The sequence below is a fragment of the Uloborus diversus genome, chromosome 7 (assembly GCF_026930045.1).
Source record: "Uloborus diversus isolate 005 chromosome 7, Udiv.v.3.1, whole genome shotgun sequence".
NCBI classification, from domain to species: domain Eukaryota; kingdom Metazoa; phylum Arthropoda; class Arachnida; order Araneae; family Uloboridae; genus Uloborus; species Uloborus diversus.
Genome location: NC_072737.1, coordinates 18,317,622 through 18,330,319, shown reverse-complemented (window position 1 = coordinate 18,330,319; position 12,698 = coordinate 18,317,622). Strand labels below are relative to the sequence as shown.

The following is a 12,698-nucleotide window of genomic DNA, read 5'->3' as shown; positions in this document are numbered from 1 at the left end:
AAAATAGCTATGCTACTGGAAAGTCAGGGAATTTTTTTTATCGCTTGCAATTGCACCCTATGAGCAGAACCAGTCTTTCTATCCCTTCTACAGATGGACTTGCTCCTTATTTTCGGGAATGTATGTTAAAAGAAGCATGTTTATCCTATTATACTTTGAGCTTTGATGAAACTACCAAAGTCAAAGACAAAAAAGAAATGCAACGAACAGTAAAATATTGGTCTGAAAGCTAATGTTGCATCACAACAAGGCATCTCAAAACTTTCTTCTTGGGCAGGGCAGTTGGTGAAATTTCGATTGAGAAGCTATGTGAATCACTTACCGAGAGTAATTATCCATGAATAAATGTCTCATGCTTTCCTTTGGATGGTCCTTATGTTAATAAAAAGGTTTTTAGGTTGTTTGACACTATTATCCTTGAGACACGAGAAAAAAGCCTAATAAATATTGGTACTTGGAGTATTCATACAATGCATAATGCGTATGTCAAAGCATTGCAGTATTTAGGTGAAGAAGCATCTGAACTTCTTCTTAGTACTTATAGCTATTTTGATGGTTGGCCTTCCCGTTAGGAGGACTTTGAAGAAGTGCAAGCTCAACTAAATACACCTCATCACAAGTTCCTGAAATACACAACTACCCATTGGCTTACCCTTGGACCTGCAGCAGACAGACTACTGGAACAGTGGGATGCTCTTCAGTATTATTTTTTTAAACATGTGCCTTTAAAAAAGAATTCAACTATGCAATGCAGGTCATATAAAGCTGTTGCAAATGTTTTAAAGAGACCTTCTATAAAAGCTGAGCTGCATTTTATCTTTTCATCTGCTGATTTGTTTATGCAGTTCACAAAACGCTTTCAATGCCAAGTGCCTATGATACATAAATTGTACCAAGAAATAGAGACCATTGTTCAGACTTTTATGGATCGGGTTATAAAAGCCTCTGTCATAAAGAAAGTTGATTTTTCAAACGTAGACACGGACAAGTTCGGATTTGGAAGTGTGGAGGCCCCGGGGCAACGAAGGAGTGGAGGCCCCTAATCAGGGTTCGAAAAGATCATCATATTTTCGAAAATATCCGATACTTTGATATATATCCGAATATTTTGATATATATGTATATATCCAATATTTTCGATCAGCACTTTAATAGTAAATACATCCCCTGACCCGTGAAAGTTAGGATATTTTGTAAAAATTTTATTGTGGGGGCCCCTTTGTTGTGGAGGCCCCGGGGCAGTAGTATCGCCTGCCCTCCCCTAAATCCGGCCCTGGACACGGATGAACTGTTTGCAGTTTGTAACAGACTACCTCTTGAAGATTTCGTTGTTAGTGGAGAGGTGACAGATGAACTGTCAAAACTGAAAGAAAATGAAAAGGTTATGTTTTTAAGAGCTGTTAAAAAGCATTGTGTGACTTCATGCAAGTATATAATAGAAAAAAGTTGCATATCAAGTGGGTTACTGAAAAGTTTTAAATTTTTGGATCCAAAAGAGAGAAGTAAATCTAGAAGCTGTAAGGATTTGATAAAGGTTGTCAAAATCATGCCTTTTAATGTTCCACTCGATAGGTTGCAAGATGAATGGGAACTTTTGCAGCTGGAAAAAGATGATGAAGCATCCGAAAACAAAACCATTGATATCTACTGGCAGCAGCACATTTCAAACTAGTATATTGTGGCCATCACGAAACTTTCTTCTATATTTTTCTTTTTTTTTCTGATCCCCCCCATGCTTGACGAGTAAGCAATATTCCCAACAGAAACAAAATTACACATGCAAAAACTTGACGACCATCCCAATGTCTGAATTATTGCAAAAGCAAAGCAAAGAGCGAAAATTGAAAGTTATTTTAAAAGCCTTGCTTGAGTTAATTACAAATATTTTATTTGTTAACAAACATAAAATGGCAACAGTTAAAAATTTTAAATCATTGAGATAATATTTCCGATCATTTCCATACAATTAAAATCACGAGAAATACGCAGACGACAATCTATTACGATTTATCTTTCTTATTGTTGCATTAATAAAGCTATTTTTGTTCGCAAAAAAAAAAAAAAAAAATCAACACCTCTTGGAGCGATTGGAGTCAAAATTGAACCAAAGCCTGTTTACGTATGGATTCACATATATTCCAAATTTCAACCAGAACGTAGCATTACTTCTTGAGATAGGGCACTCACAATGGAAAAAAAGAACGGGCGATTGCGCTACCCCCTTTTTAGCTGTTGACACCAAAATAAAATCGGCTCTTATACCCTCTAAGGGCTACTTGCCGGTAAATTTTTCTTTCATTCCGTTCATTATTTCTTGAGATACAGCAGTCACAATTAACGACAAAAAACGTTCTATAGCTCAGCCCCCGTTTGAGTTATTGACACCAAAATTGAATCAGCACCTGTTCCAGTTAATGGCAACATATGGATCAAATTTTGTTTGATTCCGCCAGTTACTTCCTGAGGAATAGCAAGCACGCGTAACTCAAAAAACGTCCCATTGCTCCACCCCTCTTGGAGGAATTCGCGCCAAAAACCAATGGGCACAAGTTCACATAGGGGGCACATATGTGTACCAAACTTCGTTCGATTTCATGTAGTGGTTTTTGCTGTAGAGCGACCACAAAAAACTGGTCACACACAGACGTGACACACGGACACATACACACACACACAAACACACAGACAGACAGACAGACATTTTCCAAAAATGGTCGAAAAGGACTCAGCACACCTCAAAACGTTCGAATCCGTCGAAATTCGAAAATTTGCATGAATCCAATACTTTCTTCTATATATTAGATATAGAAGAAAGTAAAAAGGACTCAACTTCCAATGATCTAAAGCTTCCTAATTTTTCTAAGGTGATAAAAGCTTCACTTGCATTATCACATGGTAATGCTGACATTGAAAGACTATTTTCCATTACAAAGCACCTTTTTGGTGAAAATAAGACAGCAAGGACTGAAAGATTTTTAAACAGCATACTTATAGTTAAAGATGCTGTAAAAGAATATCCTCATTTGCTTTCTTTACCAATTGGTACAGAAATGATTAAATGTGCACAACAAGCACACGCAAATTACACAACATACATGGAGGAATGTAAAAGGAAAAAGGATTTGGAATTGAAACAAGCAAAAAGAAGAGCAAAAAAGAAAGGATTGTGAAGAAGAAACTAAGAAAATGGAAAAAATTAAAACATGTATTGAAAGTAAAACTGTAGAAATCTTTACGAAAAGCATATAGGCTATTTTGGTAAAAGTCAGTAAAAAGGGTATCAAGTCAGTAAATAATCCTTTTCTGTTTTTTGAGTTCTTAAACAAATTGCTTTTGGTCACCTTTTAGTTACTTTTTTGTCACCTTTTAGTCACCTTTGTTTTCAAATTTGTCACCTTTCTCACTTTTTTGAAAGGCCATCAGCAGTCCTCGGCCTGCTAACACTGTCACTTGACGTTCAACATTCAGGCCTAACTAGAAGAGGCCAAATGAGGCAGTGAGAAGCAAAGGGACATTTCAAGTTTTGAGTAAAATGCGTTTAAAGATAACACCCTAGGTAGGCTTTTATTGAATTTTTTTTCCAAATCATGCTATACAGCAGCACCTACCAGGGCTACTGGTACCATCTCTTGCCCCAAGACAGAGGAGAGGTTCACCTACCATTTGTACTGGTATCTCCAAATTTTTTATGTTGCCACTTACATCCCTCTGCTTCTCAATGCCTCAAATGTAGTGTAGTATATCCCATCAGAGAAATGATAAAAGTCTCTTACAATTTTCCATTAGAGTAAGGCTATTAAAACATCAAACAACTATTGAAAAGTCCTCATTTAAACTAAGATATTGGTCCATTTATTGTTTCTTCAAATAAGTACAACAGTTCTTAAACTCTTAAGTTGGCGTCCTTCTTAAAAATCCCAATTTTCAGACTATGCCCGGTGTGTCATGATTGTTGCATCATTCGCTCGCCGAAAGCTGAACTAAGGTCACATGATGTGTGTCCAACAAATCCTTTGTCTCTTAAGGAGAAATATAGTTAAAATTGCCATTAGAATAAAGACATCAACCTAGATATCCCTGAGACCCCCTGAATCTCCATTATAGTGAAGACAACAGTGCTGAGTATTCCAAGTTCCTGCAATCCTGTTGATATAGGCCTGATTTCAAGACTAGATTGGGACTTGAACGATGAACTGTGTCCCATCAACATCATCCATGTTAATAAACTGAAACACCTGGATCATGTCCCTTTCGCTCGAGACTATGTGTATTAAGCATTGTTGGCATAAATCAAAGTAAACAGTCGCCATTAATTATGGCGTGGGGGAATCGTCGATTGAAGTGTTAGCACCAACTAGTTGACAGGTTCTACTTTTACCAGACTGGGCTTAAAGTAGGTACACTTAACTTTAAATTATTTTCTTTAAATTATCGGCTGTGGACCGAGAATAAAAACTAAATAAAATAAAATAATATTTTATGCTAACAAATTCCCCCCTTTTCGGTTACACAGCACGATACACTTCAAAACGACATGAAAACTGACATATTTCAAACAACAATTTAAAAAAAATTTTTTTTTTTTTTTTAAACACTTTTGAGAAACATTGAAAAATTTACACATTTGAATATTAAACTTTTACATTTTCATAATTACCAAAAATGAGTTTGCACATTTTTTTCAATGTACCCCGAGTCAGAGGCTTGGTAAACGTATCCGCAGGATTTTCTGCGCTTTTCACATATTTTAATTCAAATGTATTTTCCTCTACTAAGTTTCTCAAAAAATGATATCTGACATCAATATGCTTTGTTCTGGAATTTTCTATAGGGGAATTTGAAAATTCTATTGCAGCTATATTGTCACAATTAATTACAGACCCGTTAAATTTATATCCAGCTATTTCAAAATGTGATGTTTCTTCTAAAATTCTTTTTAGCCACACCACCTCTTTTGCTGCTTCTGTCAAAGATATATACTCAGCTTCCATGGTGGACAATGAAACACACTTTTGTTTAAATGTTCGCCAGATAATAGGTACTTTGTCAATGTAAATAATAATTCCCCCCATCGAAATCCTATCGTCCCTATTTGCAGCATAGTCTGAGTCAGAAAAACCATTGATTTTAATTTCATTTATTGCAGATAGACTTAATTTATAATAATTTGTATATTTTAAATAACCTAAAAGTCTTAATAAACACTGCCAATGTCTTTTACCCGGATTTGCTTGAAATTGAGATAATAAATTAACTGTATATGCAATATCCGGTCTAGTTTTCCCTGCTATATAGGACAAACATCCCAATAAATTGCGATAAGGTACTTTCTCCATTTCTTTTATTTCTTGGTCCGTTTTTGGACAATCACCTAAAGACAAAATTGTACCTTTCGCTATTGGGAGGGTCGAGTATGGGTATTGATACTTTTCAAAATTTTCACAAACTGTCTTAATATAAGAATTTTGGTGTATAAAAATTCCCCCATTTATTTCTTCAAATTCTACCCCCAATAATTTTTTAGTTCTCCCTAATTCTTTAATATCGTAATGTTTTGATAAATCCTGAATTGTTTCCTGAATTATGATTTCATTTTTTCCAAAAATTATTATATCATCTACATACATCAATAAAAACACATTTCTGTTTCTTGTATAGACACAGTTACTACATTTAAATTTCAAAAAATTTAGACCTTGGAGAACCCTATCAATTTCCAGGTACCAATTTCTCCCCGATTGATGGAGACCATATAGCGATTTCTTTAGACGGCATACCCAGTCTTCTTTTCCCGGGATTACAAAACCCTGTGGTTGTCGCATATAGATTTCTTCATGCAAATCAGCATAAAGATATGCGTTTTTTACGTCTAATTGAAAATGGCTCCAACCCAGGAATATCACCAGAATTGAGAAAAACATTCTTATCAGGGAGAAATTGATAACTGGGGAGAAAACCTGAGAATACGATTCACCTGCCACCTGCCTATTTCCCATCGCAACCAATCTGCTTTTAAATCTGGCAATTTCCCCTTTAGCATTCCTCTTCAAGTCATAGACCCACTTATTACCAAGTACTGGTTTACCAACTGGCTGGGGAACTAACTGCCACACCCCCCTTTCTTGAATCACTTTCATTTCTTCTGACATGGCTTCTTGCCAATGTTTTACTTCTGGGGTTTTCAAGCATTGATTATAGTTTTGGGGAATTAGCACTTCTGACAAATTTGCCTCTGGCTCGGGTTCCATTTGTTCCTTAGGGGAATTAAAAATATCAAACAAAGGATTATAAGATACATTTTTACTTTTGAAATCAAATAGTTCAGGATTGTAAACAATGTTATTCTTCTTACAATATTTTTCTACATCATTGGGTGACCTTAACCTGGTTTTATTTCCCTTTTCATAGTAGTAGATATCAGTACGGTCCCCTGTCTTTCTTTTTACTGCATCCCTCACCCATTCAATTTCCTCACAAGGGGTGGGAGCCTTTCTTTCATCTATCTCTTTATCTAAGAGAACTTCACTAATAGATTTAATAAAAGAATAATCATCATCATTGTCTACATTCCCATTCAAGTTTGATTTCCCCCAAATTAAATTTTCCCTGAAGACCACATTAATAGTTTCAAAAATTTTCTTTAGCTCTGGGTCCCAAATTCTGTACCCTTTTGCTTGGGTTGCGTAGCCCACCATTATGCCTTTCTTACTTCTCGAGTCAAATTTCTTTAGGTTTTGTTTTTGCATGCCTCTGTAGGCAATACATCCAAACCTCCGGAAATGCCTTACTGAAGGCCTGTTTCCCCAGAACAGCTCAAATGGGGTTTTCCCCCTTTCTTTTAGGACTGTTCTATTCCTAACATAATTAAAGCATAAGGCGGCTTCCGCCCAAAATTCTTCCCTTAGTCCAGAGTCTTTCAGCATTGCCCTAACCCCATTCATTAATGTCAAATTGTATCTTTCTACTACCCCGTTCTGTTCGGGAGTATAAGGGTTGGTTCTTTCTATGCTGATGCCTTCTTTAATTAAGTGGGTCTCAAAATTAGAATTTGTGAATTTCCTCCCATTATCAGACCTTATGGCCAAAATTTTCTTGTTGAGGGCTCTCTCTACATGCCTCTGGTATCTAAGGAAATATCCAAAAGCTTCATCTTTTGACTTTAGAAAGTAAATAGTGGACTTCCTTGAGAAATCATCAATTATGGAAAAAATATATCTTTTCCCCCCTAGTGACTCCACCGGAAATGGCCCTGCTAGATCCATGAAAAGAAGCTCAAGTTGTCTTTTAGACCTTATCCCTGGAGTGGGCTTAAATGAACACCTTCTTTTCTTTGCAATAATACAAGGCTCACAATCTGGCCGGTTTCTACTTTTTATATTAAGTCCTTTGACACAGTTCTTCTTTTCAGTTTCCAAGATACTGTCATAATTAATATGGCAAAACCGTTCATGCCACAACTCCAGGTCTAATCCTTTGACCTCGGTTACATTTACATTTGGTGGTGAGTCACTACTTTGATTACTTAAAAATGAAGTGGGTTTTACAAAATACAATTTATCAATTAAAAATGCAGAAAAAAGTTTGATACCATCATTATTAAAAATACATATTTTACCAGGATACCACCTTAATGAAAAACCAAAACTGTCTATCCTGGATCCGGAAAGCAAATTTCGTCTAAGTGTTGGAGCATAATAGACCTCATTCAATGTGATGGTTACTAGCTTACCATCTGTTTTAATTTCGAAAACAATTTTTCCTACCCCCTCGACTTGACTATTTACATTGCCCACAGCTACTTCCATTTTTGTATTTTTAACAGGCCTCAATTCACAAAACAAGTCCCTATCTTTACAGAAATGTGCCGTGGCACCTGTATCCAGTAAAAATACTGGTATTTCCTCCTTCAAATTTGTGTTGTTGGCCTGCACTCCTGATATATTACTGATGGTGCAAAACATTCCAGCCTTAGGGGGATTACTTTGTTTGACAAAATTACGATTACCTTTATTTTGATTAGTTGGTTTTCTGCTCCAACACCGAGCCGAAATATGCCCCTTTTTTCCACATGTGAAGCAAACTCTCGTTTCAAATTTATTTACATTTTCAACTTTCCGCCCAGTCTGGTGTTTATTCTGAACTGAAAAAGCATTAACACTTGAACTACTATTTCCAAAATTTTCATTTCCTAAAAATTTTAATCTCCCCTCTTCTGCTAAAAGTTCATCCAAAACATTTGAAAAATTAAATTTACTTTCATCCCATCTATAAATATTTTGTACTATTCCCCTAAAATTTTGATCTAAACTACGTATTAGTTGAAATCCCTTTAATTTCTCATCCATTTTATAGCCATTCTCCTCCAACTGTCGGAGCAAACACCTCAATCGAGCCGCGAACATTCCAATAGTTTCTTTTTCATTAATTCTGCTAGAAAAAAACTCCTCCCACAATCCGGCAACACGGGCTAAAGACGGAGGTTCAAAATTCAATTTCAATGACGTCCATACAGCATATGGATCGTCTAAATCATCTATTAGTTGTTTTAACTCATCCTCTATGTTGAGGTAAATAATCGCCACTGCTTGGCCCCTCCGTTTCTTTATTTCTGCCGAAATACCTTCTTCTAATTTTGTTTGGTTTAATTCCCATAAATCTCTTTCTATCAGTACCATTTTCATATTTTTCGACCATGTTGCCCAATTGCAGGAGTTAAGTTTCTTAATGTTTCGATAGTCCCTTTCCATTATTCTGAAAACTTTTGCAAATTTGTCTCCAACCAAAATGACATTCGACCGAGCTCTGCTACCACTCTGTTGGCATAAATTAAAGTTAAGTTTAAAATCCAGAAGTTAAGATATTTAAACTAAGCCAACATTAACTGGCCGTGTAATGTCAAGTTGGAGACAAGCAAAAAACATGTTTCAGAAAAATACATTTATTAAATATGACTAGAATAACATCCCCATAAATTACACCCCCAAAATATCATAACAAAAGTGGTTCCAGAATATAAAGAAAAATGTCACCAAGATGTCGATGCAGTCACTTGCCACTCCGAAGGATCAGGTAGAAAACGCACAAAAGGTCCGCCGAATCACACTTCAGGAATGTCCGGACTGAACAGGCAACATTACATAATACGTAGATCGGTAAACATCACAGGTAGACACGTGGAACTCACATCCCCGACATTTTAATTGGCCGGACACAACACAACAGGTTCTTCACCTGGACTCACTAATTCCAGGACTTGGAAGATTAAACATCACATACCACAAAAACCCCCGCTAGCATCGCGGGGAAAAACCCCCCACACGTGAGCCGGACTAGGCCTCACGATCAGAACCAACCACTGGGGATCGTTGAAAGAAGAAAAACGAGAGAGAGATCGCTGCCACTCGCCACAATATATATGTTTTATCAACCAATGAGATTCCATGCCTCGATGACGTCACCACACTAACTTCTACTTCGACCATCACTCATTTGCATATTCCACTACCGCGAATATTCGTACTCCTCTCGATAGCACGTGCGGTCAACAAGTGGAATTAATTCGAGTCGATCAGGTGACAACTCAACTTTTCTGAATCGACACATCGAGACATGCAATCTCCGATGGTTTCAGTAAACAGTCGCCATTAATTATGGCGTGGGGGAATCGTCGATTGAAGTGTTAGCACCAACTAGTTGACAGGTTCTACTTTTACCAGACTGGGCTTAAAGTAGGTACACTTAACTTTAAATTATTTTCTTTAAATTATCGGCTGTGGACCGAGAATAAAAACTAAATAAAATAAAATAATATTTTATGCTAACAAGCATTTTAAGCCTGGACCTCAGAAAGCCCAATTCCTAACCTTGTAGCCTTTTCCAATAAGTTAATATCCTTTTTAAGGTGAGGATATCAGTATTTTTCATTTGTGAAATTAAAACTCACTTTTTTACCAAGCTGTGGACTGACTCTCGCCTCATGTGTCGTTATGAACTAATAAATGTAGTGCGCCTGCAGGGCTACAATCATCGGAGTTTTTCCATTTTCACTACTAATTCTTTTGGAATGACTGCTGGATTGTGTATTTAAAAACACTGTGCTGTGACAGTATTGATTGTATCACATGTCTCATCGGCGTCTTTTTTCTCCGTTGCAGTGCGTCTTACGGGAGCCAGGGCACCGCGAAGGCGGGGCGGCAGGACCGGCCGTCGAGCGCCATCGCCAACCCCTCCGGCGCCGTCTGCTACCTGCCCTCGGCCGTCAACGCCCCCTCCAACTGCGTCCCCGGCCTGCCCCCCGGGTGCCCCCTCGAGGGCAAGGACGAGAGGAGGCCGCTGGGCATCTGCGTACGGAACCTGCCCGTTCGATCCACAGGTGAGACACTTTGGATATTCTGGTTGTGTTCGATGAGCGAGCGGTTAAAATAATGCTTACGTTCGACAAGCTCAACCAGCAGTGACTGGTTGATTGATCACGTGACAGCTAGTAAAGTCAGCTAATGTTAAAGCATTGGAGGTGACATCATTATTTGACGTCATTATTTTAACCAGTGAGCTACCGGTTGCTCATCGAACGCAACCTCTGTGTATGCCAGTCCCAGAAAGTAGGGTTCGTTGATTTAAATAAAGTGATTAAAAAAAAAACCATTGATTTAAATTAAATAGTTTGAATCCAGTGATCAGTAAATAAAATCATTAATAAAAAGCTGGATTTTATTTTTATGAACTTATTTTGTATTTTTAGAATGTGTTGCCCTAAATTTAACTAACTGCCATTACACAATCTTAACTTCAACAGGCAAAATTACATGGATTCCTCTTTCTGTGTGTGAAACAGATTTTCATTCTTGCAATATTGCTTTTACTCCAGAATTACAGTTCAATTCAGTACAGAACCAAATAAAAATTTTAAGTTTTTCTTACCATCACTAGTAGGACCATTCAGAAAAGTAACTGCTTAGCATGTTCTTTTACACTAAAATGTACATGATGATCGAAACCTTATTTTAAAGCAAATCGAAAAACAAAATCACTTCTTATCTAAGTATCATAATGTATTTATATATGTTTAAAATATATTGAATAGTTATACAGAACTTATCTTTGTTTTAAAAGTAAGCTGAATGGATTCCTCTATTGTATGAAATATATTATGTTTATAAATGAGTAAAGTAATTAATACAGTGAAACCGTGTAAGTTGACCACTTGCGGTGCAGTACTTTGGTGGTCAACTTAGACAGGTGGTCAACTTATAAAGGGGGTAATGATTTTTTTTTTTCGGTCATTTCTTGTCCCATGTGTTAATTTTTTGACTAATTGACACTTACTTTCATTGTTCAATATTACTTTGAAATAATAATTTAAAATGTTATTCAAATATTTTTAGGGTTATTTTCTTAGAATGACGTATAATGTGTCATGTAAATTTAAAATTTCAGTAAATTGATCAAAAAAAAAAAAACAAAAATCTTTGTTTATAAAAAGTTATTTGATATTAATAGTTCCTAAAAATTCATAGTTAATCAAAAATAACAAATTTTTCGCTTCTTTTTTTTTCTCATATACATTTAATACATTTATATCCATGATGATCTACTTTTCAACAAAATAAATCCTTATTGAAGTTTGGTGCACTTATTAGACACTAGTTTTGGAAATCCCATATGTGTCAGCTAATTTTCTCTGGATTCTTCACTTTTCAATTAATTTTAATAATTCATACTTTTTGTCAATTTCAAGTTCAACTAACTTTCTTTTTGAAGCCATTTTATGTAAAACTAGAACACAAAGAGCAACAAGCTAGACTCTCATAGTTCTAAAAGGCAGTTGAAAATGAAAATGTCCTATTTCTTAATCCCTTACCCCAGAAATACTGCAATGCAAGTAACTTTTACTCTAGCACAATTCCAGTGTTGCCACAAAATATAGCAACTGGAAAAAAAAAATTGTACTTTTCTGCTGACACATGTTTTCATTGAACAGAGAGTACAAAAGGTAATCTCAAATAGAACAACAAAAGAAAAACAAGTTTGGAGAATAAAAGGGTTCTTAGTAGTTTTCTAATGTGGTTAAACTTACAAGGAGGTTTAGTTATGCTGCTGTTTTATTTAGTTGGTAAAATGCTGGTCTGGTATCAAAAATAGTCTTGGAAAGCTATTAAAAAATAATAATAAAATAAAATAATTTGCTGAATTAATTTTTAAAAAATAAACCAAGTGGTCAACTTACAAAGGGTTTTTTGCAATACTCCAAACCAAATTTGGGGTACATTAGTGGTCAAGATAGACAGGTGGTCGAGATAGAAAGGTGGTCAAGTTACAGAGGTTTTCCTTCATTATACAAGATAGTACTAATTCGGTTCCTGACAAAAGCGGTCAACATAGACAGGTGGTCAACTTACAAAGGTGGTCAACTTTACAGGTTTTACTGTAACTACAAATTTTTTCAGATTTAAAAACCAGGAACCCTGCCAGAAAATTATTGTTTGTGCAGAAAATCAATATTTCTTTGAGTATTATTAGGACTATAAATTTATTTTGAAAGCGAGAAAAACAAAGATTTCCTGTATAAAAACGAACAAACTTATTGTTCTAAGTCCAATCCTTTCGTTCACGTACGGAGAATAAAGGGTTTACTTATAGATTCAATTCGAAATGGCTTTTTGAAACTTTCTGGGACGTGCCTTAGTTTAGAATGATGA

General features: G+C 36.0%; 1 protein-coding gene across 1 annotated transcript in view; it reads left to right on the top strand.

The window, feature by feature from the left end:
• The window catches only part of LOC129226302 (msx2-interacting protein-like), a 167,405-nt gene extending 156,007 nt beyond the window's left edge, over positions 1–11,398 (top strand). The window contains exons 5-6 of the mRNA XM_054860906.1: positions 10,155–10,372; positions 11,385–11,398. Of these exons, the coding sequence (XP_054716881.1) occupies positions 10,155–10,372; positions 11,385–11,398 (232 nt within the window). The remainder of the gene's footprint in view (positions 1–10,154; positions 10,373–11,384) is intronic.
• Positions 11,399–12,698: the final 1,300 nt, after the last annotated feature.